Source organism: Salvelinus fontinalis, chromosome 9 (genome assembly GCF_029448725.1).
Source record: "Salvelinus fontinalis isolate EN_2023a chromosome 9, ASM2944872v1, whole genome shotgun sequence".
Classification (NCBI taxonomy): domain Eukaryota; kingdom Metazoa; phylum Chordata; class Actinopteri; order Salmoniformes; family Salmonidae; genus Salvelinus; species Salvelinus fontinalis.
In genome coordinates, this window is record NC_074673.1 from 6,578,976 (window position 1) to 6,605,097 (window position 26,122).

Genomic DNA, 26,122 nt, shown 5'->3' on the forward strand with positions numbered 1-26,122 from the left:
CACCACAGGCAGGACGGGGCTCGTGTGTCAACTGCTCCTATCCTTTTGAGTCTCTGCCTTGTACGTCTTTGTTTCTTTACCAGTTTGTGATATTGTTGAGGTCTTCCGTGTTAAACAGGTGTCGTCACCAGGCAGGTCTCCAGGTTTATTAGAACAAAAGAAATGTCGCGAAGAGAACAAGGTCAGCTGTAGGAGACGTGTTGTAAAGATCCACAACGCTTTTTATCTGTTCAACAGGCTTTTTCTTTTGTCTAATTGTCTTTATTATGATAAAGGAAACAATGTTTTGGGGGGGAATAAATGCTGATTGCCGTGATGTTATCGCGTAGGGCTAACTGTAAAAGCTGCACATTTTATTCTACTGCTTGCAAAATCAATTTATTCAACTCTTTAAAAAAAAAAAAAAAGATCATGTTTATTTTCAGGACAAAGATTGTCCTGACTTTCAAGAATGACTGAATTGCATCGCCTTGCTTTTCTGATTGGCCGAGTGCAAGTTTTATCATCCAGTGATTACAGATATACAGGAGTGTAAGTGTCACCATGAAACGGACCGTGATAATTATTCGAATATGGCAAATATTTACTCTTTATATTTAGTCTTTATATTATATTTAGTCTTTATATGTAGTCTTTATATTATATTTAGTCTTTATATATAGTCTTTGTATCATATTTAGTCTTTATATTATCCATGCTGGTTTTTGCGGGCTACTTAACTTCTCTGCGCTACGGAACCCTTTTACAGGATAATTTTCCTAAACAACCGCTGAATTGCAGGGTGCAAAATATTACTAAAAATATTTATAATCATGCAATCACAAGTGAAATATACCAAAACACAGCTTAGCTTGTTGTTAATCCACCTATTGTGTCAGATTTTGAAAATATGCTTTACAGAGAAAGAAATCCAAGCTTTTGTGAGTGTATCAATCAATGCTAGAACAGCTAGCCCCAAATTAGCATGGTCACGAAAGTCAGAAAAGCAATAAAATTAATCGCTTACCTTTGATAATCTTCGGATGTTTGTACTCACGAGACTCCCAGTTACACAATAAATGTTATTGTTGTTCAATAAATATTACTTTTATAACAAAAAAACGCTGTTTGGGTTGCGCGTTATGTTCAGAAAACTACAGCCTCGTTCCGGTCCTGAAAGGCAGAAGAAAAACGTATCAGATTCAAAAATATTACTAAAAATATTTATAATCATGCAATCACAAGTGAAATATCCCAAAACACAGCTTAGCTTGTTGTTAATCCACCTATCATGTCAGATTTTGAAAATATGCTTTGCAACAAGAGCAATATAAGCTTTTGTGAGTGTATCAATCAATGCTAGAACAATTAGCCTTATATTAGCTTGGTTAGCTTGGCCACGAAAGTCAGAAAAGCAATAAAATTTATCGCTTACCTTTGATAATCTTCGGATGTTTGCACTCACGAAACTCGTTGCACGACAAATGTTCATTTTGTTCAATAAATATTACTTTTATAACAAAAAAACGCCATTTGGGTTGCGCGTTATGTTCAGAAAACCAAAGCCTCGTTCCGTTCGACGGAAATTCCAAAAAGTATTCGTAATGGTCGTAGAAACATGTCAAATGTTTTTTATAATCAATCCTCAGGTTGTTTTTAACAAACATAATCGATAATATTTCAACCGGACCGTAACCTATTCAATAAGAGAGAAAAAGAAAATGGAGAGCTACCCCTCTCGCGCGCAGGAACTAATCAGAGGACACCTGACTACTTTTGAACAATCTGGCTCATTTTTCAAAATAAAAGCCTGAAACTATGTCTAAAGCCTGGTCACAGCCCGAGGAAGCCATTGGAAAAGGAATCTGGTTGATACCCCTTTAAATGGAAGAAATGGAAGACATGAGATGTAGGTGGGAGGGCATACAGCCTACGGCCAGTTAATTAATACGCAATTTGTCTAAATGGATCAAGGAAACACTTCAACCAAATCATTTTTATTCGACATTCCTGAGTTTTTGTATAAAAAAAAATCCATCTTTTTTTAAGGTGTGACATCATAACGTCCAGCTGTTTTTACTAACATGAGACAGTTCACTGGAAACGCACCACAGCAGGAAATCATCTGGGCAGACTTTCTAACTGGCGACAAAAATATCGCTGGGAAAAGGTCATGGAAAAATGGCTAATGAGTAGAACCGGTTTAAATAAAGTTGTAATTTTAAAAGAAAGGTTCAGGTAGGCAGCTTAATTCTCTTCAAAAATGTTATTGCTGCCACATTTACTGAGACAAGCTCCTTTTCAAAGCAATGTTGTCTAAATAAAATCTCTAGGAGGAAGTGGAGGACCTCTCAGCTCCCCCAAGGCCGCCCTTACCCCAGGCCTACGAGCCCAACAGCCCTGCTGTACCCCCCCTCCCCTCTCGTGTTGCCTCCAGCGGGCGACCGGCACCCCCACCGCCACCACACCGGAGTCCAGAGGACAGGGACAGGAAGTCCGGCCAGAGGAACGGAACACACAGCGTAAGCTGTTGACCTCTGACCTCTGACTCAACCCTGTGCTGTCATCCCTCACCGTTGCCTGATCCCTCTTCATTTATTATATTTTTGGACATATTTTTGCGATTCTTTTCAGTTTTCCTCATCATATTGTTTTCCTTTACTCGCTTGCTTTGTGAATCATTCACATTTCCCCTTTTTCAATGTCATTTTGGTGGCTTTTTTGATTATTTTGGCGTTTTCCCTGGATCCTTGCTGGTCATCATTTTGGATTTGTTTTTTTGGTCATGTTTTCTTTCCCTCGTGATGAGGACCGTCCATCCTGCTGCTGATGGTCAAACATCTGATATTACTTCAGCTTGCTTTGTGAATCATCCACGTTTGTGTTTGTTTCCGTTTATTTGGTTTCTGTCGTTTTGGCAGTTATTTAATTTCACTTGACTGGTTTTGTTTGTATTTTACGGTTGGTTGGTTTGTTGTCCTCTCATTTGAATATTGTTGTCCGTTTCCTTTGCACATCATGGCCATTTGATTTAAACTTATCAGCATGTCTTCACTGTGAATCATTTCTTTACCCATCTTTCCTCATGTCAGTGTGTGTACTGACCTCTCTTTCCTCCTGTAAGTTCCTGGCCTCTCTCTTTCCTCTCCCCCTGTAGGGTCCTGACCTCTCTCTCTCTCCTCTCTCCCTGTAGGGTCCTGACCTCTCTCTCTCCTCTCTCCCTGTAGGGTCCTGACCTCTCTCTCCTCTCTCCCTGTAGGGTCCTGACCTCTCTCTCTCTCCTCTCTCCCTGTAGGGTCCTGACCTCTCTCTCTCCTCTCTCCCTGTAGGGTCCTGACCTCTCTCTCCTCTCTCCCTGTAGGGTCCTGACCTCTCTCTCTCTCCTCTCCCCCTGTAGGGTCCTGACCTCTCTCTCTCCTCTCCCCCTGTAGGGTCCTGACCTTTCTCTCTCCTCTCTCCCTGTAGGGTCCTGACCTCTCTCTCTCTCCTCTCCCCCTGTAGGGTCCTGACCTCTCTCTCTCTCCTCTCCCCCTGTAGGGTCCTGACCTCTCTCTCTCTCCTCTCTCCCTGTAGGGTCCTGACCTCTCTCTCTCTCCTCTCCCCCTGTAGGGTCCTGACCTCTCTCTCTCTCCTCTCCCTGTAGGGTCCTGACCTCTCTCTCCTCTCCCCCTGTAGGGTCCTGACCTCTCTCTCTCTCCTCTCCCTGTAGGGTCCTGACCTCTCTCTCTCTCCTCCCCCTGTAGGGTCCTGACCTCTCTCTCTCCTCTCCCTGTAGGGTCCTGACCTCTCTCTCTCTCCTCTCCCTGTAGGGTCCTGACCTCTCTCTCCTCTCCCCCTGTAGGGTCCTGACCTCTCTCTTTCCTCTCCCCCTGTAGGGTCCTGACCTCTCTCTCTCCTCTCCCCCTGTAGGGTCCTGACCTCTCTCTCTCTCCTCTCCCCCTGTAGGGTCCTGACCTCTCTCTCTCTCCTCTCCCCCTGTAGGGTCCTGACTCTCTCTCTCCTCTCCCTGTAGGGTCCTGACCTCTCTCTCCTCTCTTCCTGTAGGGTCCTGACCTCTCTCTCTCCTCTCCCTGTAGGGTCCTGACCTCTCTCTCCTCTCTTCCTGTAGGGTCCTGACCTCTCTCTCTCTCTCCCCCTGTAGGGTCCTGACCTCTCTCTCACCTCTCCCCCTGTAGGGTCCTGACCTCTCTCTCTCTCCCCCTGTAGGGTCCTGACCTCTCTCTCTCTCCTCTCCCCCTGTAGGGTCCTGACCTCTCTCTATCTCCTCTCTCCCAGTAAGGTCCTGACCTCTCTCTTTCTCCTCTCTCCCTGTAAGGTCCTGACCTCTCTCCCTCTCCTCTCCCCCTGTAGGGTCCTGACCTCTCTCTCCTCTCCCCCTGTAGGGTCCTGACCTCTCTCTCTCTCTCCCCCCTGTAGGGTCCTGACCTCTCTCTCTCTCCTCTCCCCCTGTAGGGTCCTGACTCTTTCTCTCCTCTCCCCCTGTAGGGTCCTGACCTCTCTCTCCTCTCCCCCTGTAGGGTCCTGACCTCTCTCTCCTCTCCCCCTGTAGGGTCCTGACCTCTCTCCCTCTCCTCTCTCCCTGTAGGGTCCTGACCTCTCTCTCTCTCCTCTCCCCCTGTAGGGTCCTGACTCTTTCTCTCCTCTCCCCCTGTAGGGTCCTGACCTCTCTCCCTCTCCTCTCTCCCTGTAGGGTCCTGACCTCTCTCTCTCTCCTCTCCCCCTGTAGGGTCCTGACCTCTCTCTCTCTCCTCTCCCCCTGTAGGGTCCTGACCTCTCTCTCTCTCCTCTCCCCCTGTAGGGTCCTGACCTCTCTCTCTCTCCTCTCCCCCTGTAGGGTCCTGACCTCTCTCTCCTCTCCCCCTGTAGGGTCCTGACCTCTCTCTCTCCTCTCCCCCTGTAGGGTCCTGACCTCTCTCTCCTCTCCCCCTGTAGGGTCCTGACTCTCTCTCTCCTCTCCCCCTGTAGGGTCCTGACCTCTCTCTCCTCTCCCCCTGTAGGGTCCTGACCTCTCTCTCTCTCCTCTCCCCCTGTAGGGTCCTGACCTCTCTCTCTCCTCTCCCCCTGTAGGGTCCTGACCTTTCTCTCTCCTCTCCCCCTGTAGGGTCCTGACCTCTCTCTCTCTCCTCTCCCCCTGTAAGGTCCTGACCTCTCTCTCTCTCTCTCCCCCTGTAGGGTCCTGACCTCTCTCTTTCTCCTCTCTCCCTGTAGGGTCCTGACCTCTCTCCCTCTCCTCTCCCCCTGTAGGGTCCTGACCTCTCTATCCTCTCCCCCTGTAGGGTCCTGACCTCTCTCTCTCTCCTCTCCCCCTGTAGGGTCCTGACCTCTCTCTCTCTCCTCTCCCCCTGTAGGGTCCTGACCTCTCTCTCCTCTCCCCCTGTAGGGTCCTGGCCTCTCTCTCCTCTCCCCCTGTAGGGTCCTGACCTCTCTCTCCTCTCCCCCTGTAGGGTCCTGACCTCTCTCTCCTCTCTCCCTGTAGGGTCCTGACCTCTCTCTCTCTCCTCTCCCCCTGTAGGGTCCTGACCTCTCTCTCTTTCCTCTCCCCCTGTAGGGTCCTGACCTCTCTCTCTTTCCTCTCCCCCTGTAGGGTCCTGACCTCTCTCTCTCTCCTCTCCCCCTGTAGGGTCCTGACCTCTCTCTCTTTCCTCTCCCCCTGTAGGGTCCTGACCTCTCTCTCCTCTCTCCCTGTAGGGTCCTGACCTCTCTCTCTCTCCTCTCCCCCTGTAGGGTCCTGACCTCTCTCTCTTTCCTCTCCCCCTGTAGGGTCCTGACCTCTCTCTCTCTCCTCTCCCCCTGTAGGGTCCTGACCTCTCTCTCTCTCCTCTCCCCCTGTAAGGTCCTGACCTCTCTCTCTTTCCTCTCCCCCTGTAGGGTCCTGACCTCTCTCTCTCTCCTCTCTCCCTGTAGGGTCCTGACCTCTCTCTCTCTCCTCTCCCCCTGTAGGGTCCTGACCTCTCTCTTTCCTCTCCCCCTGTAGGGTCCTGACCTCTCTCTCTCTCTCCCCCTGTAGGGTCCTGACCTCTCTCTCTATCCTCTCTCCCTGTAGGGTCCTGACCTCTCTTTCCTCTCCCCCTGTAGGGTCCTGACCTCTCTCTCTCCTCTCCCCCTGTAGGGTCCTGACCTCTCTTTCCTCTCCCCCTGTAGGGTCCTGACCTCTCTTTCCTCTCCCCCTGTAGGGTCCTGACCTCTCTCTCTCTCCCCCTGTAGGGTCCTGACCTCTCTCTCCTCTCCCCCTGTAGGGTCCTGACCTCTCTCTCTCTCTCCCCCTGTAGGGTCCTGACCTCTCTCTCTCTCTCCCCCTGTAGGGTCCTGACCTCTCTCTCTCTCTCCCCCTGTAGGGTCCTGACCTCTCTCTTTCCTCTCCCCCTGTAGGGTCCTGACCTCTCTCTCTCTCTCCCCCTGAAGGGTCCTGACCTCTCTCTCTCTCCTCTCCCCCTGTAGGGTCCTGACCTCTCTCTTTCCTCTCCCCCTGTAGGGTCCTGACCTCTCTCTCTCTCTCCTCTCTCCCTGTAGGGTCCTGACCTCTCTCTCTCTCCTCTCCCTGTACGGTCCTGACCTCTCTCTCTCTCCTCCCCCTGTAGGGTCCTGACCTCTCTCTCTCTCTCCTCTCTCCCTGTAGGGTCCTGACCTCTCTCTCTCCTCCCCCTGTAGGGTCCTGACCTCTCTCTCTCTCCTCTCCCTGTAGGGTCCTGACCTCTCTCTCTCTCCTCTCCCTGTAGGGTCCTGACCTCTCTCTCTCTCCTCTCCCCCTGTAGGGTCCTGACCTCTCTCTCTCTCCTCTCTCCCTGTAGGGTCCTGACCTCTCTCTCTCTCCTCTCCCCCTGTAGGGTCCTGACCTCTCTCTCTCTCCTCTCCCCCTGTAGGGTCCTGACCTCTCTCTCTCTCCTCTCCCCCTGTAGGGTCCTGACCTCTCTCTTTCCTCTCCCCCTGTAGGGTCCTGACCTCTCTCTCTCTCTCCCCCTGTAGGGTCCTGACCTCTCTCTCTATCCTCTCTCCCTGTAGGGTCCTGACCTCTCTTTCCTCTCCCCCTGTAGGGTCCTGACCTCTCTCTCTCCTCTCCCCCTGTAGGGTCCTGACCTCTCTTTCCTCTCCCCCTGTAGGGTCCTGACCTCTCTTTCCTCTCCCCCTGTAGGGTCCTGACCTCTCTTTCCTCTCCCCCTGTAGGGTCCTGACCTCTCTCTCCCCCTGTAGGGTCCTGACCTCTCTCTCCTCTCCCCCTGTAGGGTCCTGACCTCTCTCTCTCTCTCCCCCTGTAGGGTCCTGACCTCTCTCTCTCCCCCTGTAGGGTCCTGACCTCTCTCTCTCTCTCCCCCTGTAGGGTCCTGACCTCTCTCTTTCCTCTCCCCCTGTAGGGTCCTGACCTCTCTCTCTCTCTCCCCCTGTAGGGTCCTGACCTCTCTCTCTCTCCTCTCCCCCTGTAGGGTCCTGACCTCTCTCTTTCCTCTCCCCCTGTAGGGTCCTGACCTCTCTCTCTCTCCTCTCCCTGTAGGGTCCTGACCTCTCTCTCTCTCCTCTCCCTGTAGGGTCCTGACCTCTCTCTCTCTCTCCTCTCTCCCTGTAGGGTCCTGACCGCTCTCTCTCCTCCCCCTGTAGGGTCCTGACCTCTCTCTCTCTCCTCTCCCTGTAGGGTCCTGACCTCTCTCTCTCTCCTCTCCCCCTGTAGGGTCCTGACCTCTCTCTCTCTCCTCTCTCCCTGTAGGGTCCTGACCTCTCTCTCTCTCCTCTCCCCCTGTAGGGTCCTGACCTCTCTCTCTCTCCTCTCCCCCTGTAGGGTCCTGACCTCTCTCTCTCTCCTCTCCCCCTGTAGGGTCCTGACCTCTCTCTCTCTCCTCTCCCCCTGTAGGGTCCTGACCTCTCTCTCTCTCCTCTCCCCCTGTAGGGTCCTGACCTCTCTCTCTCCTCTCCCCCTGTAGGGTCTTGACCTCTCTCTCTCTCCTCTCCCCCTGTAAGGTCCTGACCTCTCTCTCTCTCTCTCCCCCTGTAGGGTCCTAACCTCTCTCTCTCTCTCTCTCTCTCTCTCCCCCTGTAGGGTCCTGACCTCTCTCTCTCCTCTCCCCCTGTAGGGTCCTGACCTCTCTCTCTCTCCTCTCCCCCTGTAGGGTCCTGACCTCTCTATCCTCTCCCCCTGTAGGGTCCTGACCTCTCTCTATCCTCTCCCCCTGTAGGGTCCTGACCTCTCTCTCTCTCCTCTCCCCCTATAGGGTCCTGACCTCTCTCTCTCTCCTCTCCCCCTGTAGGGTCCTGACCTCTCTCTCTCTCCTTTCCCCCTGTAGGGTCCTGACCTCTCTCTCCTCTCCCCCTGTAGGGTCCTGACCTCTCTCTCTCTCCTCTCCCCCTGTAGGGTCCTGACCTCTCTCTCTATCCTCTCTCCCTGTAGGGTCCTGACCTCTCTCTATCCTCTCTCCCTGTAGGGTCCTGACCTCTCTCTCTCCTCTCCCCCTGTAGGGTCCTGACCTCTCTCTATCCTCTCCCCCTGTAGGGTCCTGACCTCTCTCTCTCTCCTCTCCCCCTGTAGGGTCCTGACCTCTCTCTCTCTCCTCTCCCCCTGTAGGGTCCTGACCTCTCTCTCTCTCCTCTCCCCCTGTAGGGTCCTGACCTCTCTCTCTCTCCTCTCCCCCTGTAGGGTCCTGACCTCTCTCTCTCTCCTCTCCCCCTGTAGGGTCCTGACCTCTCTCTCCTCTCCCCCTGTAGGGTCCTGACCTCTCTCTCTCTCCTCTCCCCCTGTAGGGTCCTGACCTCTCTCTCTATCCTCTCTCCCTGTAGGGTCCTGACCTCTCTCTATCCTCTCTCCCTGTAGGGTCCTGACCTCTCTCTCTCCTCTCCCCCTGTAGGGTCCTGACCTCTCTCTCTCTCCTCTCCCCCTGTAGGGTCCTGACCTCTCTCTCTCTCTCCCCCTGTAGGGTCCTGACCTCTCTCTCTCTCTCCCCCTGTAGGGTCCTGACCTCTCTCTCTCTCTCCCCCTGTAGGGTCCTGACCTCTCTCTTTCCTCTCCCCCTGTAGGGTCCTGACCTCTCTCTCTCTCTCCCCCTGAAGGGTCCTGACCTCTCTCTCTCTCCTCTCCCCCTGTAGGGTCCTGACCTCTCTCTATCCTCTCCCCCTGTAGGGTCCTGACCTCTCTCCCTCTCCTCTCCCCCTATAGGGTCCTGACTACAGGCTGTATAAGAGTGAACCAGAGTTGACCACCGTAGCAGAGGTGGATGAAACCAACGGAGAGGACCGATCAGAACAGTCTGACAGAGACCCAGCAAACACCAAAGGTACACACACACACACACACACACACACACACACACACACACACACACACACACACACACACACACACACACACACACACACACACACACACACACAGGCCAGAGACCCTTCAAACACCAAGGGTATAGTACACACGTCAAAAATAATGAATCAAGGGGCCTCCCGAGTGGGGCAGTGGTCTAAGACACTAGAGTGGGGCAGTGGTCTAAGGCACTAGAGTGGCGCAGTGGTCTAAGGCACTAGAGTGGGGCAGTGGTCTAAGGCACTAGAGTGGGGCAGTGGTCTAAGGCACTAGAGTGGGGCAGTGGTCTAAGGCACTAGAGTGGGGCAGTGGTCTAAGACACTAGAGTGGGGCAGTGGTCTAAGGTACTAGAGTGGAGCAGTGGTCTAAGACACTAGAGTGGCGCAGTGGTCTAAGGCACTAGAGTGGGGCAGTGGTCTAAGGCACTAGAGTGGAGCAGTGGTCTAAGACACTAGAGTGGGGCAGTGGTCTAAGACACTAGAGTGGAGCAGTGGTCTAAGACACTAGAGTGGCGCAGTGGTCTAAGACACTAGAGTGGGGCAGTGGTCTAAGGCACTAGAGTGGGGCAGTGGTCTAAGGCACTAGAGTGGCGCAGTGGTCTAAGGCACTAGAGTGGCGCAGTGGTCTAAGGCACTAGAGTGGAGCAGTGGTCTAAGGCACTAGAGTGGCGCAGTGGTCTAAGACACTAGAGTGGGGCAGTGGTCTAAGGCACTAGAGTGGGGCAGTGGTCTAAGACACTAGAGTGGGGCAGTGGTCTAAGACACTAGAGTGGGGCAGTGGTCTAAGACACTAGAGTGGGGCAGTGGTCTAAGGCACTAGAGTGGAGCAGTGGTCTAAGGCACTAGAGTGGAGCAGTGGTCTAAGGCACTAGAGTGGAGCAGTGGTCTAAGACACTAGAGTGGAGCAGTGGTCTAAGACACTAGAGTGGGGCAGTGGTCTAAGGCACTAGAGTGGGGCAGTGGTCTAAGACACTAGAGTGGGGCAGTGGTCTAAGACACTAGAGTGGGGCAGTGGTCTAAGGCACTAGAGTGGAGCAGTGGTCTAAGGCACTAGAGTGGAGCAGTGGTCTAAGACACTAGAGTGGGGCAGTGGTCTAAGGCACTAGAGTGGGGCAGTGGTCTAAGACACTAGAGTGGGGCAGTGGTCTAAGGCACTAGAGTGGAGCAGTGGTCTAAGGCACTAGAGTGGAGCAGTGGTCTAAGACACTAGAGTGGAGCAGTGGTCTAAGGCACTAGAGTGGGGCAGTGGTCTAAGGCACTAGAGTGGGGCAGTGGTCTAAGGCACTAGAGTGGAGCAGTGGTCTAAGACACTAGAGTGGGGCAGTGGTCTAAGACACTAGAGTGGGGCAGTGGTCTAAGGCACTAGAGTGGGGCTATCTGTGGCACTAGAGATCCTGGTTCAAGTCCAGGCTCTGTCGCAGCCGGCCGCGACCGGGAGACCCATGTGCGGCGCACAATTGGCCCAGCGTCGTCCGGGTAAGGGGAGGGTTTGGCCGCCAGGGATGTCCCATCGCGCACTAGCGTCTCCTGTGGCGGGCCGGGCGCAGTGCACGCTGACACGGTCTCCAGGTTTCCGGTGTTTCCTCCGGCACACTGGTGCTTCCGGGTTAAGTGGGCATTGTGTCAAGTGCAGCTTGGTTGGGTTGTGTTTCAGATGACACACGGCTCTCGACCTTTGCCTCTCCTGAGTCCGTAGGGGAGTCGCAGCGATGAGACTGTACTGACTGTATCTACCAATTGGATGCCACCAAATTGGGGAGAAAAAGGGTTAAAAAAATAATAATTATGAATCACTGTGTGCTGCTCTCAGTTGGAAAAGCAGTCTAGAGCCACACTGTTGTAGAGCTAATAACAATATCATTGTTTTTATACCCATTCTCTGTCTAAAATATATGTAAACGAGCATAAATGTCTGAACTAGAGTTTTGGTGTTGCGTTTACAACTTGTCTAAGTCCCATCATGTACTGATTCCAGTGTTTGGCTGTGGATGGACTGCATTGTTTGAGTGGAATGTTTGCCATATTGGCAGTTAATTTGAAAAAAATGTATGGAATCATTCCTTTAACCTTTAACCTTTTCACACGTGAGTTCTAAATATCTCGTCCCCCAGGCGTGAGTTGTTTTATACACGTGATATCTGAATGCACTCACTGTTCCAGCTTGTGATTTAGCTGAATATTTTTGACTCATCTGACTAGAATATTTGAGGGTACATTGTACTTGGATTTAGCATGGAACACCCCAAAAACCTTTTGTTCTTTCACTTTTAGTAACTTCTTATCATAAAAACACTCCTCCTCAAAAGACTTTCATTGCGCTCCTAAATTACAATGAATCAAATGGCCACCCGGACTATTTGCATTGACAAAAATATATATTGCATTGTAAAAAAAATATCATCGTAGATCCCTGACAGTGGCATAAATCTATTCAGCTGTGTGTCAGAAATGCAACAACTGTGTGCCTTGGTTACGGAATGTTAATGATTAATTACTGACGCTCTGCTTGCCCGCTGTTCTCCCTCCAGGAATGTCCTACCCTGTTGGCATCGTTCCCCCCAGAACCAAATCTCCCAACATGCCAAATTCTTCCAGCATCACCTCCTACGTCACCCTGAGGAGGGGAGGGAGGCCAGACCCACGCATGGTGAGGCTATGACATTTGCAGACATCAATAGAGTTTATGAAGTGGATATTAGATCGGTATTTTTTTATAAAAAATGTTTTTGTTGTTGTTTATTTGAAGCTTTATTTAACTAGTCAGGAAAGAACAAATTCTTATTTACCGGGGAACAGTGGGTTAACTGCCTTGTTTAGGGGCAGAACGGGTATTCAATCTAGCAACCTTTCGGGTTACTGGCTCAATGCTCTAACCACTAGGCTACCTGCCGCCCCAGTATATCCAAAGGCTAAGTGGAATTGGTTAACGGGTGATTGTAGAGAACCGCAATGGAAACTACTACACTCCTGAGAGTACAAGAGGTAATGAATTCATAATACAGAATAACAGGCTGTTAAACAGCCAATACAGTAGCACACATTTTAATTATATTTGTAAATTGAACCTTTGTTTTTAACTAGGCAAGTCAGTTAAGAACAAATTCTTATTTACAATGACGGCCGACCCCCGGGCTAACCCGGAAGAAGAAGACGCAAGAGAAAATAATCACTATTTGATGCTGTGTGTCTGCTGTCGCCTGTCTATGTGTTTGACCTCAACGATCTCTCCTCCTGCGTCAGGGAGTGTCTATGTGTTTGACCTCAACGACCTGTCCTCCTGCGTCAGGGAGTGTCTATGTGTTTGACCTAAACGATCTCTCCTCCTGCGTCAGGGAGTGTCTATGTGTTTGACCTAAACGATCTCTCCTCCTGCGTCAGGGAGTGTCTATGTGTTTGACCTCAACGACCTCTCCTCCTGCGTCAGGGAGTGTCTATGTGTTTGACCTAAACGATCTCTCCCCCTGCGTCAGGGAGTGTCTATGTGTTTGACCTCAACGACCTGTCCTCCTGCGTCAGGGAGTGTCTATGTGTTTGACCTAAACGATCTCTCCTCCTGCGTCAGGGAGTGTCTATGTGTTTGACCTAAACGACCTCTCCTCCTGCGTCCGGGAGTGTCTATGTGTTTGACCTCAACGACCTCTCCTCCTGCGTCAGGGAGTGTCTATGTGTTTGACCTAAACGACCTCTCCTCCTGCGTCCGGGAGTGTCTATGTGTTTGACCTCAACGGCCTGTCCTCCTGCGTCAGGGAGTGTCTATGTGTTTGACCTCAACGGCCTGTCCTCCTGCGTCAGGGAGTGTCTATGTGTTTGACCTAAACGACCTGTCCTCCTGCGTCAGGGAGTGTCTATGTGTTTGACCTCAACGACCTCTCCTCCTGCGTCAGGGAGTGTCTATGTGTTTGACCTAAACGACCTGTCCTCCTGCGTCAGGGAGTGTCTATGTGTTTGACCTAAACGATCTCTCCTCCTGCGTCAGGGAGTGTCTATGTGTTTGACCTCAACGACCTGTCCTCCTGCGTCAGGGAGTGTCTATGTGTTTGACCTCAACGGCCTGTCCTCCTGCGTCAGGGAGTGTCTATGTGTTTGACCTAAACGACCTGTCCTCCTGCGTCAGGGAGTGTCTATGTGTTTGACCTCAACGGCCTGTCCTCCTGCGTCAGGGAGTGTCTATGTGTTTGACCTAAACGACCTCTCCTCCTGCGTCCGGGAGTGTCTATGTGTTTGACCTAAACGATCTCTCCTCCTGCGTCCGGGAGTGTCTATGTGTTTGACCTCAACGGCCTGTCCTCCTGCGTCAGGGAGTGTCTATGTGTTTGACCTCAACGACCTCTCCTCCTGCGTCAGGGAGTGTCTATGTGTTTGACCTAAACGATCTCTCCTCCTGCGTCAGGGAGTGTCTATGTGTTTGACCTAAACGATCTCTCCTCCTGCGTCAGGGAGTGTCTATGTGTTTGACCTCAACGGCCTGTCCTCCTGCGTCAGGGAGTGTCTATGTGTTTGACCTAAACTACCTGTCCTCCTGCGTCAGGGAGTGTCTATGTGTTTGACCTAAACGATCTCTCCTCCTGCGTCAGGGAGTGTCTATGTGTTTGACCTCAACGGCCTGTCCTCCTGCGTCCGGGAGTGTCTATGTGTTTGACCTAAACGACCTGTCCTCCTGCGTCAGGGAGTGTCTATGTGTTTGACCTAAACGACCTGTCCTCCTGCGTCAGGGAGTGTCTATGTGTTTGACCTAAACGATCTGTCCTCCTGCGTCAGGGAGTGTCTATGTGTTTGACCTCAACGACCTGTCCTCCTGCGTCAGGGAGTGTCTATGTGTTTGACCTAAACGACCTCTCCTCCTGCGTCAGGGAGTGTCTATGTGTTTGGCCTAAACGATCTCTCCTCCTGCGTCAGGGAGTGTCTATGTGTTTGACCTAAACGATCTCTCCTCCTGCGTCCGGGAGTGTTTATGTGTTTGACCTAAACGATCTCTCCTCCTGGGTCAGGGAGTGTCTATGTGTTTGACCTAAACGATCTCTCCTCCTGCGTCCGGGAGTGTCTATGTGTTTGACCTAAACGATCTCTCCTCCTGCGTCAGGGAGTGTCTATGTGTTTGACCTAAACGATCTCTCCTCCTGGGTCAGGGAGTGTCTATGTGTTTGACCTCAACGACCTCTCCTCCTGCGTCATGGAGAGGACAGGTATTACGGTTGCTGCCCTTTCAGCACCATGAGCCTGTCACCTTTCATATGACACTGTTGTTGTCGCCTTTTGGTGATAGTGGTGTTGGCTACGATATGGTGTGTAAACAGTCTCTCATGCTTTCTGTTTAGGTTGAACACATTTTAAAATACCTAAATGTGTGACAACAGTTGTGTGGTTCAGTGCTGCAAGGAAAGACCTGGTTAAACTGCAGCTGTCTCCTAGTAGTATACTATCTATGGTGGTGAAATGTCTCCTAGTAGTATACTATCTATGGTGGTGAAATGTCTCCTAATAGTATACTATCTATGGTGGTGACATGTCTCCTAGTAGTATACTATCTATGGTGGTGAAATGTCTCCTAGTAGTATACTATCTATGGTGGTGACATGTCTCCTAGTAGTATACTATCTATGATGGTGAAATGTCTCCTAGTAGTATACTATCTATGGTGGTGACATGTCTCCTAGTAGTATACTATCTATGGTGGTGACATGTCTCCTAGTAGTATACTATCTATGGTGGTGACATGTCTCCTAGTAGTATACTATCTATTGTGGTGACATGTCTCCTAGTAGTATACTATCTATGGTGGTGAAATGTCTCCTAGTAGTATACTATCTATGGTGGTGACATGTCTCCTAGTAGTACACTATCTATGGTGGTGAAATGTCTCCTAGTAGTATACTATCTATGGTGGTGAAATGTCTCCTAGTAGTATACTATCTATGGTGGTGAAATGTCTCCTAGTAGTATACTATCTATGGTGGTGAAATGTCTCCTAGTAGTATACTATCTATGGTGGTGAAATGTCTCCTAGTAGTATACTATCTATGGTGGTGAAATGTCTCCTAGTAGTATACTATCTATGGTGGTGAAATGTCTCCTAGTAGTATACTATCTATGGTGGTGAAATGTCTCCTAGTAGTATACTATCTATGGTGGTGAAATGTCTCCTAGTAGTATACTATATATGGTGGTGAAATGACTCCTAGTAGTATACTATATATGGTGGTGAAATGTCTCCTAGTAGTATACTATCTATGATGGTGAAATGTCTCCTAGTAGTATACTATATATGGTGGTGAAATGTCTCCTAGTAGTATACTATCTATGATGGTGAAATGTCTCCTAGTAGTATACTATATATGGTGGTGAAATGTCTCCTAGTAGTATACTATCTATGGTGGTGAAATGTCTCCTAGTAGTATACTATCTATGGTGGTGAAATGTCTCCTAGTAGTATACTATCTATGGTGGTGAAATGTCTCCTAGTAGTATACTATCTATGATGGTGAAATGTCTCCTAGTAGTATACTATCTATGGTGGTGAAATGTCTCCTAGTAGTATACTATCTATGATGGTGAAATGTCTCCTAGTAGTATACTATATATGGTGGTGAAATGTCTCCTAGTAGTATACTATCTATGGTGGTGAAATGTCTCCTAGTAGTATACTATCTATGGTGGTGAAATGTCTCCTAGTAGTATACTATCTATGGTGGTGAAATGTCTCCTAGTAGTATACTATCTATGGTGGTGAAATGTCTCCTAGTAGTATACTATCTATGGTGGTGAAATGTCTCCTAGTAGTATACTATCTATGATGGTGAAATGTCTCCTAGTAGTATACTATCTATGATGGTTTAAATGTCTCCTAGTAGTATACTATCTATGGTGGTGAAATGTCTCCTAGTAGTATACTATCTATTGTGGTGACATGTCTCCTAGTAGTATACTATCTATGGTGGTGAAATGTCTCCTAGTAGTATACTATCTATGGTGGTGAAATGTCTCCTAGTAGTATACTATCTATGATGGTTTAAATGTCTCCTAGTAGTATACTATCTATTGTGGTGACATGTCTCCTAGTAGTATACTATCTATGGTGGTGAAATGTCTCCTAGTAGTATACTATCTATGGTGGTGAAATGTCTCCTAGTAGTATACTATCTATGGTGGTGAAATGTCTCCTAGTAGTATACTATCTATGGTGGTGAAATGTCTCCTAGTAGTATACTATCTATGGTGGTGAAATGTCTCCTAGTAGTATACTATCTATGGTGGTGAAATGTCTCCTAGTAGTATACTATCTATGATGGTGAAATGTCTCCTAGTAGTATACTATCTATGATGGTGAAATGTCTCCTAGTAGTATACTATCTATGATGGTGAAATGTCTCCTAGTAGTATACTATCTATGATGGTGAAATGTCTCCTAGTAGTATACTATATATGGTGGTGAAATGTCTCCTAGTAGTATACTATCTATGGTGGTGAAATGTCTCCTAGTAGTATACTATCTATGATGGTGAAATGTCTCCTAGTAGTATACTATCTATGGTGGTGAAATGTCTCCTAGTAGTATACTATCTATGGTGGTGAAATGTCTCCTAGTAGTATACTATCTATGGTGGTGAAATGTCTCCTAGTAGTATACTATCTATTGTGGTGAAATGGACAACACTCTCCAAGGCGCTGATTAATTCAAGGCATTTTAGACGTACGTATTACGGCCTACATGCTCACATACTCTAATGTAGCTGTGGGGCTTAAACAAGTCTGAATTTCTTATAGCCTAATTTTTAGAGACATCCATGTAGCAGTTGAACAAATATGACAATATCGGAGTATTGCTTCAAATAAAACAAGTCAATGTAGTTTAGAGCAGAACACGTGAGAATATATAATATGAGGTGCATATTCAAATTAACTTCACAGAACAAGTTTGTAAAGGAAAAAAGGGGTTTTCTACACTTCCCACAATGCCTCTCCCCATGTCAAGTCCGTTTAACTCCTGGCAATCAGTTTCTTGCTCAAGGCCTGTGGCTGTGACGTTTAACCTCCCTCTAAGGCTGTTCTGAAGACTCTGGTTGTCGTGTCTATGTTAACCTGGGTGTCCTCTTTAGTCTTGTCTACAAGGCTTGCTGCCACTAAACGTGTCTATGTTGACCTGGGTGTCCTCTTTAGTCTTGTCTACAAGGCTTGCTGCCACTAAACGTGTCTATGTTGACCTGGGTGTCCTCTTTAGTCTTGTCTACAAGGCTTGCTGCCACTAAACGTGTCTATGTTGACCTGGGTGTCCTCTTTAGTCTTGTCTACAAGGCTTGCTGCCACTAAACGTGTCTATGTTGACCTGGGTGTCCTCTTTAGTCTTGTCTACAAGGCTTGCTGCCACTAAACGTGTCTATGTTGACCTGGGTGTCCTCTTTAGTCTTGTCTACAAGGCTTGCTGCCACTAAACGTGTCTATGTTGACCTGGGTGTCCTCTTTAGTCTTGTCTACAAGGCTTGCTGCCACTAAATACGTCTTGGTTCAGGCATGTTTAAAACCCTTTTTTTTCCTGATGGCTCTTTAATGTCGTTTTGCCATCGGGGGGGTGGAGGATATTACAGAAGATTCCACTGTTTAAAATCCATCTAGTCTTTTCTACAACCAACCTTCCTACCTTTTGGCTTGTTGTTGTACAACCCAGCTTTTGAATTCTGCATGACAAACCAAGGGGTTATATGTTTGGTTGTTCTTGAACTGAGCCTCCGTTTTGGTGGATGCACTGTTTCCCCGGCTCCCCGTTCCCCCTCTCCCGCCGAGTCGCTAGGTGGCCTACTTGCTAGTGGAGGTGGAGATGCTGAACTGGCAGGGGCTCAACTTCAACACTGGGCCCATGACATTGGCCTACGTCTTATCACATCTTAACAACGATTGGAGAAGTGTTGAACATCACCACTGGACTACTACATGCTGATGGAATATACTGTATATAGTCAGAAGCACAACGTGACTGCAAGAGCCAGGTTGGAACAAACCAGGTTGAAACAAACCAGGTTGGAACAAACCAGGTTGGAACAAACCAGGTTGGAACAAACCAGGTTGGAACAAACCAGGTTGGAACAAACCAGGTTGGAATGTCTGACTGAGATAAAGGACAAATCAACTCCTGTGTCTAAATTAGTGGTGCTTGAATTTGTTGATAAAATGCGGGACATTGTTTTGTTGCGGGACAAAGGGACAAAATACGGGGCTGTCCTGCGACCTATGATGTTGTGTCCCTGCCGGTTCTGTCTCTGTGTCTCTGTGTGTGTCTCTGTGTCTCTGTGTCTCTGTGTGTGTCTCTGTGTCTCTGTGTGTCTCTGTGTGTGTCTCTGTGTGTGTCTCTGTGTGTGTCTCTGTGTGTCTCTGTGTGTCTCTGTGTGTCTCTGTGTCTCTGTGTGTCTCTGTGTGTGTCTCTGTGTGTGTCTCTGTGTGTGTCTGTGTGTCTCTGTGTGTCTCTGTGTGTGTCTGTGTATCTCTGTGTGTATGTCTGTGTGTGTCTCTGTGTGTGTCTCTGTGTGTCTCTGTGTGTGTCTCTGTGTGTGTCTCTGTGTGTGTCTATGTGTGTGTCTCTGTGTGTGTCTATGTGTGTGTCTCTGTGTGTGTCTCTGTGTGTATCTCTGTGTGTGTCTCTGTGTGTGTCTGTGTGTGTCTCTGTGTGTGTCTCTGTGTGTTAGTCTCTGTGTGTGTGTCTCTGTGTGTGTGTCTCTGTGTGTGCGGCAGCCCAATGCGTGACCAGGCCTGTTTGATTCATTCATAATGTCATCAAAAAGCATTGTTCCTCCTTCACTACAACTACAGTGGTCCGACTACAGAAGGTATAATGTCCGACTACAGAAGGTATAATGTCCGACTACAGAAGGTATAATGTCCGACTACAGAAGGTATAATGTCCGACTACAGAAGGTATAATGTCCGACTACAGAAGGTATAATGTCCGACTACAGAAGGTATAATGTCCGACTACAGAAGGTATAATGTCCGACTACAGAAGGTATAATGTCCGACTACAAAAGGTATAATGTCCGACTACAGAAGGTATAATGTCCGACTACAGAAGGTATAATGTCCGACTACAGAAGGTATAATGTCCGACTACAGAAGGTATAATGTCCGACTACAGAAGGTATAATGTCCGACTACAGAAGGTATAATGTCCGACTACAGAAGGTATAATGTCCGACTACAGAAGGTATAATGTCCGACTACAGAAGGTATAATGTCCGACTACAGAAGGTATAATGTCCGACTACAGAAGGTATAATGTCCGACTACAGAAGGTATAATGTCCGACTACAAAAGGTATAATGTCCGACTACAGAAGGTATAATGTCCGACTACAAAAGGTATAATGTCCGACTACAGAAGGTATAATGTCCGACTACAGAAGGTGTAATGTCCGACTACAGAAGGTGTAATGTCCGACTACAGAAGGTATAATGTCCGACTACAGAAGGTATAATGTCCGACTACAGAAGGTATAATGTCCGACTACAGAAGGTATAATGTCCGACTACAGAAGGTATAATGTCCGACTACAGAAGGTATAATGTCCGACTACAGAAGGTATAATGTCCGACTACAGAAGGTATAATGTCCGACTACAGAAGGTATAATGTCCGACTACAGAAGGTATAATGTCCGACTACAGAAGGTATAATGTCCGACTACAGAAGGTATAATGTCCGACTACAGAAGGTATAATGTCCGACTACAGAAGGTATAATGTCCGACTACAAAAGGTATAATGTCCGACTACAAAAGGTATAATGTCCGACTACAGAAGGTATAATGTCCGACTACAAAAGGTATAATGTCCGACTACAGAAGGTGTAATGTCCGACTACAGAAGGTGTAATGTCCGACTACAGAAGGTGTAATGTCCGACTACAGAAGGTGTAATGTCCGACTACAGAAGGTGTAATGTCCGACTACAGAAGGTATAATGTCCGACTACAGAAGGTATAATGTCCGACTACAGAAGGTATAATGTCCGACTACAGAAGGTATAATGTCCGACTACAGAAGGTATAATGTCCGACTACAGAAGGTATAATGTCCGACTACAGAAGGTATAATGTCCGACTACAGAAGGTATAATGTCCGACTACAGAAGGTATAATGTCCGACTACAGAAGGTATAATGTCCGACTACAGAAGGTATAATGTCCGACTACAGAAGGTATAATGTCCGACTACAGAAGGTATAATGTCCGACTACAGAAGGTATAATGTCCGACTACAGAAGCTATAATGTCAGGCGCATTAAGTGATGCTGTGTTTTCTGTTACTGTTGTGTTTTAGAGTTTGATACAATGCATTGGAAGATGTCTGGTCCCTCTGAAGGCCTAGATCCTATTGTCACGGACACACACACACACACACACACACACACACACACACACACACACACACACACACACACACACACACACACACACACACACACACACACACACACAGTCACACACACACACACACACACACACACACACACACACACACACACACACACACACACACACACACACACACACACACACACACACACACACACACACACACACACACACACTGTGTCTAGGGTGGGACTGTGACTCATGCTCTCCTACAGGGCTGGAATTAAATTTAGAAAACCTTGATTTATATACATTTGTAAGTACCAAAGCCCCCCAGTTAAATTTACTCACCATGTTATTAGGCTAGTTATGGATGACAGGGTGTGGCTGACTTCTGTCTGTGCCCACGTTTCCTGTGTGCGTGTGCGTGTGTGTGTGCGTGTGCGTGTGTGTGTGTGTGTGTGTGTGTGCATACCTCATAAACTTGAGCTGCTCCCCAACAGCACACACACACACACACACACACACACACACACACACACACACACACACACACACACACACACACACACTCAGTCACCGGTCCCTGTAGGTTGCGGTCTATTTCAGCTACATATCCTGCAGTGATAGGAGCTAGGAGTCTGTCTCAGTCTGTCTCAGTTGAGCAGAGAGGAGATCCAGTGAGTGGTTCTGACAGCAGGCCGTTGGGCCCGCTCCTCAGGGCCAGGACCCGGTCCAGGACACACGATACAGCAACGTTGTCCAGCTCAGTTCCTGCAGGCCCCAACCCCTCTAGCACGGAACAGACCTGAGAGGGAGAGAGTGAACTTCTCAGAGTTGACATCATCAGTCATTTCTTACCGCAGGAGATAACAGGCGTTAGCATCATCCCTGTGTTTGTGTGTGTGTGTGTGTGTGTGTGTGTGTGTGGGTGTGGGTGGGTGTGTGTGGGTGTGTGTGCACCATGTGCTATGCTGTGTCCTACTGTGAGCAATTCTCTCTATTCCCCCCATAGTGCAGTAGAGCAGCTGTCTGGTGGGGCTGTGGAGAAGGACAGTGGCAGATCCAGGATGAGTGTACTGTGACTCTCTCTAACCATGTCCCTTCCTCCCTCTCTCTTTCCCTCCTATAGGAGCGACCCCATAGTGCAGTGGAGCAGCTGTCTGGTGGGGCTGTGGAGAAGGACAGTGGCAGATCCAGGATGAGTGTAGAGGAGCAGCTGGAGAGGATCAGGAGACACCAACAGGGGGCGCTAAGAGAGAAGAAGAAGGGGCTTCACATCCTGGCAGGAAGTAGCTGCAACAGCCCGCAGGACTACACCACACACAGCCACAGTACCACATCAACACCGTCACGTAGCCCTTCGTTCACCAAGGAGAACCCCTTCCGCAGCATGCAGGTAGGTACACACAGAGCCACCGATATATAGGTATTTGGGTACACGCACCACAGGTACAGTGCTGCAGGATATTGGAAACAATATCATTTTAAATACAGTTCAAGTCGGATGTACAGTAAATTCCAAATCTATTTGAAGCTGCTGATTGAAACCATTTTAATCGACCCCCAACCCTGCGGTGCCAGATCTCAGAACAGACACATGTAAGTTCACACACCAGGGCTCCGTTCATGGAGATAAGGTGTTGGTTGTGTTCCAGCAGAACCGTCGTCCGCGTGGCGAGGGGATGAGCAGTGACATCCTGGAGTTGGAGGCGTCACTCAGAGAACAGGAAGTGGTCAGAGAGCAGGAGACGCCGGCCGAGGAGATAGCACGCCTTAAAGAGGCCACACACACTGACCACTACAACATGGACAGACAGGTATGTATGGATGAGCTTCCCTTCTGAGCCTGGTTCCTCTCTAGGTTTCTTCCCTCTGAGCCTGGTTCCGCTCTAGGTTTCTTCCCTCTGAGCCTGGTTCCTCTCTAGGTTTCTTCCCTCTGAGCCTGGTTCCTCTCTAGGTTTCTTCCCTCTGAACCTGGTTCCTCTCTAGGTTTCTTCCCTCTGAGCCTGGTTCCTCTCTAGGTTTCTTCCCTCTGAGCCTGGTTCCTCTCTAGGTTTCTTCCCTCTGAGCCTGGTTCCTCTCTAGGTTTCTTCCCTCTGAACCTGGTTCCTCTCTAGGTTTCTTCCCTCTGAGCCTGGTTCCTCTCTAGGTTTCTTCCCTCTGAGCCTGGTTCCTCTCTAGGTTTCTTCCCTCTGAGCCTGGTTCCTCTCTAGGTTTCTTCCCTCTGAGCCTGGTTCCTCTCTAGGTTTCTTCCCTCTGAGCCTGGTTCCTCTCTAGGTTTCTTCCCTCTGAGCCTGGTTCCGCTCTAGGTTTCTTCCCTCTGAGCCTGGTTCCTCTCTAGGTTTCTTCCCTCTGAGCCTGGTTCCTCTCTAGGTTTCTTCCCTCTGAACCTGGTTCCTCTCTAGGTTTCTTCCCTCTGAGCCTGGTTCCGCTCTAGGTTTCTTCCCTCTGAGCCTGGTTCCTCTCTAGGTTTCTTCCCTCTGAGCCTGGTTCCTCTCTAGGTTTCTTCCCTCTGAACCTGGTTCCTCTCTAGGTTTCTTCCCTCTGAGCCTGGTTCCTCTCTAGGTTTCTTCCCTCTGAGCCTGGTTCCTCTCTAGGTTTCTTCCCTCTGAGCCTGGTTCCTCTCTAGGTTTCTTCCCTCTGAACCTGGTTCCTCTCTAGGTTTCTTCCCTTTGAGCCTGGTTCCTCTCTAGGTTTCTTCCCTCTGAGCCTGGTTCCTCTCTAGGTTTCTTCCCTCTGAGCCTGGTTCCTCTCTAGGTTTCTTCCCTCTGAGCCTGGTTCCTCTCTAGGTTTCTTCCCTCTGAGCCTGGTTCCTCTCTAGGTTTCTTCCCTCTGAGCCTGGTTCCTCTCTAGGTTTCTTCCCTCTGAGCCTGGTTCCTCTCTAGGTTTCTTCCCTCTGAGCCTGGTTCCTCTCTAGGTTTCTTCCCTCTGAGCCTGGTTCCTCTCTAGGTTTCTTCCCTCTGAGCCTGGTTCCTCTCTAGGTTTCTTCCCTCTGAGCCTGGTTCCTCTCTAGGTTTCTACCCTCTGAACCTAGTTCCTCTCTAGGTTTCTTCCCTCTGAGCCTGGTTCCTCTCTAGGTTTCTTCCCTCTGAGCCTGGTTCCTCTCTAGGTTTCTTCCCTCTGAGCCTGGTTCCTCTCTAGGTTTCTTCCCTCTGAGCCTGGTTCCTCTCTAGGTTTCTTCCCTCTGAGGAGTTTTCCTGGCCAGTGTGCTTCTTCCTGTTCTTAGGGATCTAGGTTAAGTTACTGTTAGCACTCTGACAACTGCTGATATAATATGGATTTTATCTTAATCTCTCTCTCTAGCTGTCAGTCCCTGAGAGTCAGATCCAGAGGAGGCTCTCAGTCCTCAGCCCTGATACTAATCCATCTCTTTCCACTCCTCTCTCTCTCCCTCCCTCTTCTCCTCTCCCTCTCCTTCTCTCTCTAGCTGTCAGTCCCTGAGAAGGTCTTGATTCCAGAGCGTTATGTGGAGTCAGATCCAGAGGAGGCTCTCAGTCCAGTGCAGGAGGCTGACAAACAAAAGAAAGTGGACCGCATCAAAGCCCTCATCGCCAAAAACAGGTAGCTAACACTCACAGACACACACACACACACACACACACACACACACACACACACACACACACACACACACACACACACACACACACACACACACACACACACACACACTCACACACACACTCACACACACACTCACACACACACTCACACACACACACACACTCACACACACACACACTCACACACACACTCACACACACACACACACACTCACACACACACACACACACACACACTCACACACACACACACACACACTCACACACACACACACACACACTCTCACACACACATCATCCAATCACAACCTCTATCAAACTGCAAGTACAATAATACTTGCCCTTCATTTATTTTTAGAAAAAAAAAAAAAAATAGAAACACGGAAGTCTGTGTGTCTTTCTGTTCTTTTCTAAATCTGTCTGAAATGTCATTAATTCCAGCTGGACAGGGTTGGTGTTGACCAGCTGGACAGGGTTGGTATTGACCAGCTGGACAGGGTTGGTATTTACCAGCTGGACAGGGTTGGTATTGACCAGCTGGACAGGGTTGGTATTGACCAGCTGGTCAGGGTTGGTATTTACCAGCTGGACAGGGTTGGTGTTGACCAGCTGGACAGGGTTGGTATTGACCAGCTGGACAGGGTTGGTATTTACCAGCTGGATAGGGTTGGTGTTGACCAGCTGGACAGGGTTGGTATTGACCAGCTGGACAGGGTTGGTATTGACCAGCTAGACAGGGTTGGTATTGACCAGCTGGACAGGGTTGGTATTGACCAGCTGGACAGGGTTGGTATTGACCAGCTGGACAGGGTTGGTATTTACCAGCTGGACAGGGTTGGTATTTACCAGCTGGACAGGGTTGGTATTTACCAGCTGGTCAGGGTTGGTATTTACCAGCTGGACAGGGTTGGTGTTGACCAGCTGGACAGGGTTGGTATTTACCAGCTGGTCAGGGTTGGTATTTACCAGCTGGACAGGGTTGGTATTGACCAGCTGGACAGGGTTGGTATTTACCAGCTGGTCAGGGTTGGTATTTATCAGCTGGACAGGGTTGGTATTTACCAGCTGGTCAGGGTTGGTATTTATCAGCTGGACAGGGTTGGTATTTACCAGCTGGTCAGGGTTGGTATTTATCAGCTGGACAGGTTTGGTATTTACCAGCTGGACAGGGTTGGTATTTACCAGCTGGACATGTCACCAGTGTCCCCTCCGGATCCAGCTGTCCCAACAACACATGCTTTCTTCTTGCTCTTTCCGTTCAGATCAGTGCCAGTGGTGGCTGGTGGAAGGAGCTATAGGAGGACGGGCTCATTGTAATGGATTTAATGGAATAAATGGAACGGTATCAAACACAACATACTTATGGAATGTTTGGCTCCATTCCAGCCATTACAATGAGCCTGTCCTCCTATATCTCCTCCCACCAGCCTCCTCTGATCCGCTCATGTTACTTCCCCGTCTATGGGGTTATTCCACAACAGCAGGAGCAGAAAATATTTTTGATATCTCCGATTGTTCTGTCAATTCTCACATAGGTTCTTCACTGGGAGGAAGGATGTTTCAACGTGATTTTTACATCTGTATCACAAACCATTTTTGAGAAAATCATGATGAAAGTGTCCATTTTAGGCCCTTTTTAGCCCGATACATGCCTCCCGTAAGACGCTATGATTTGGGAACTGTACATGATCCTGACAATATATATTTCGGGTGGCGGGTAGCCTAGTGGTTAGAGCATTGGGCCAGTTACCGAAAGGTTGCTGGATCAAATCCCCGAGCTGACAAGGTAAAAATCTGTCGTTCTGCCCCTGAACAAGGCACTGTTCCCTAGTAGGTGTTCATTTGAAATGACACAACGACAAGGTTCCAGTTTAACAAAGTTTACTATACTGTCTGAACACACTACAAGGTAGCCATTACACTCAAGGCTAGGTCCATCAACATCAAGACTTCCCGCGCAGGCGCACT

General features: G+C 48.9%; 1 protein-coding gene across 14 annotated transcripts in view; it reads left to right on the plus strand.

Moving 5' to 3' along the window:
* The window catches only part of LOC129861971 (pleckstrin homology domain-containing family A member 5-like), a 260,961-nt gene that overhangs the window by 223,172 nt on the left and 11,667 nt on the right, over positions 1-26,122 (plus strand). For 11 of the 14 annotated variants that reach the window (XM_055933206.1, XM_055933212.1, XM_055933213.1 and 8 more), the window contains 6 exons: positions 2,313-2,501; positions 9,116-9,233; positions 11,784-11,902; positions 21,721-21,987; positions 22,247-22,408; positions 24,019-24,152. In XM_055933206.1, the coding sequence (XP_055789181.1) occupies positions 2,313-2,501; positions 9,116-9,233; positions 11,784-11,902; positions 21,721-21,987; positions 22,247-22,408; positions 24,019-24,152 (989 nt within the window). The remainder of the gene's footprint in view (positions 1-2,312; positions 2,502-9,115; positions 9,234-11,783; positions 11,903-21,720; positions 21,988-22,246; positions 22,409-24,018; positions 24,153-26,122) is intronic. The other 3 variants (XM_055933207.1, XM_055933216.1, XM_055933220.1) reach the window with 2 other exon arrangements.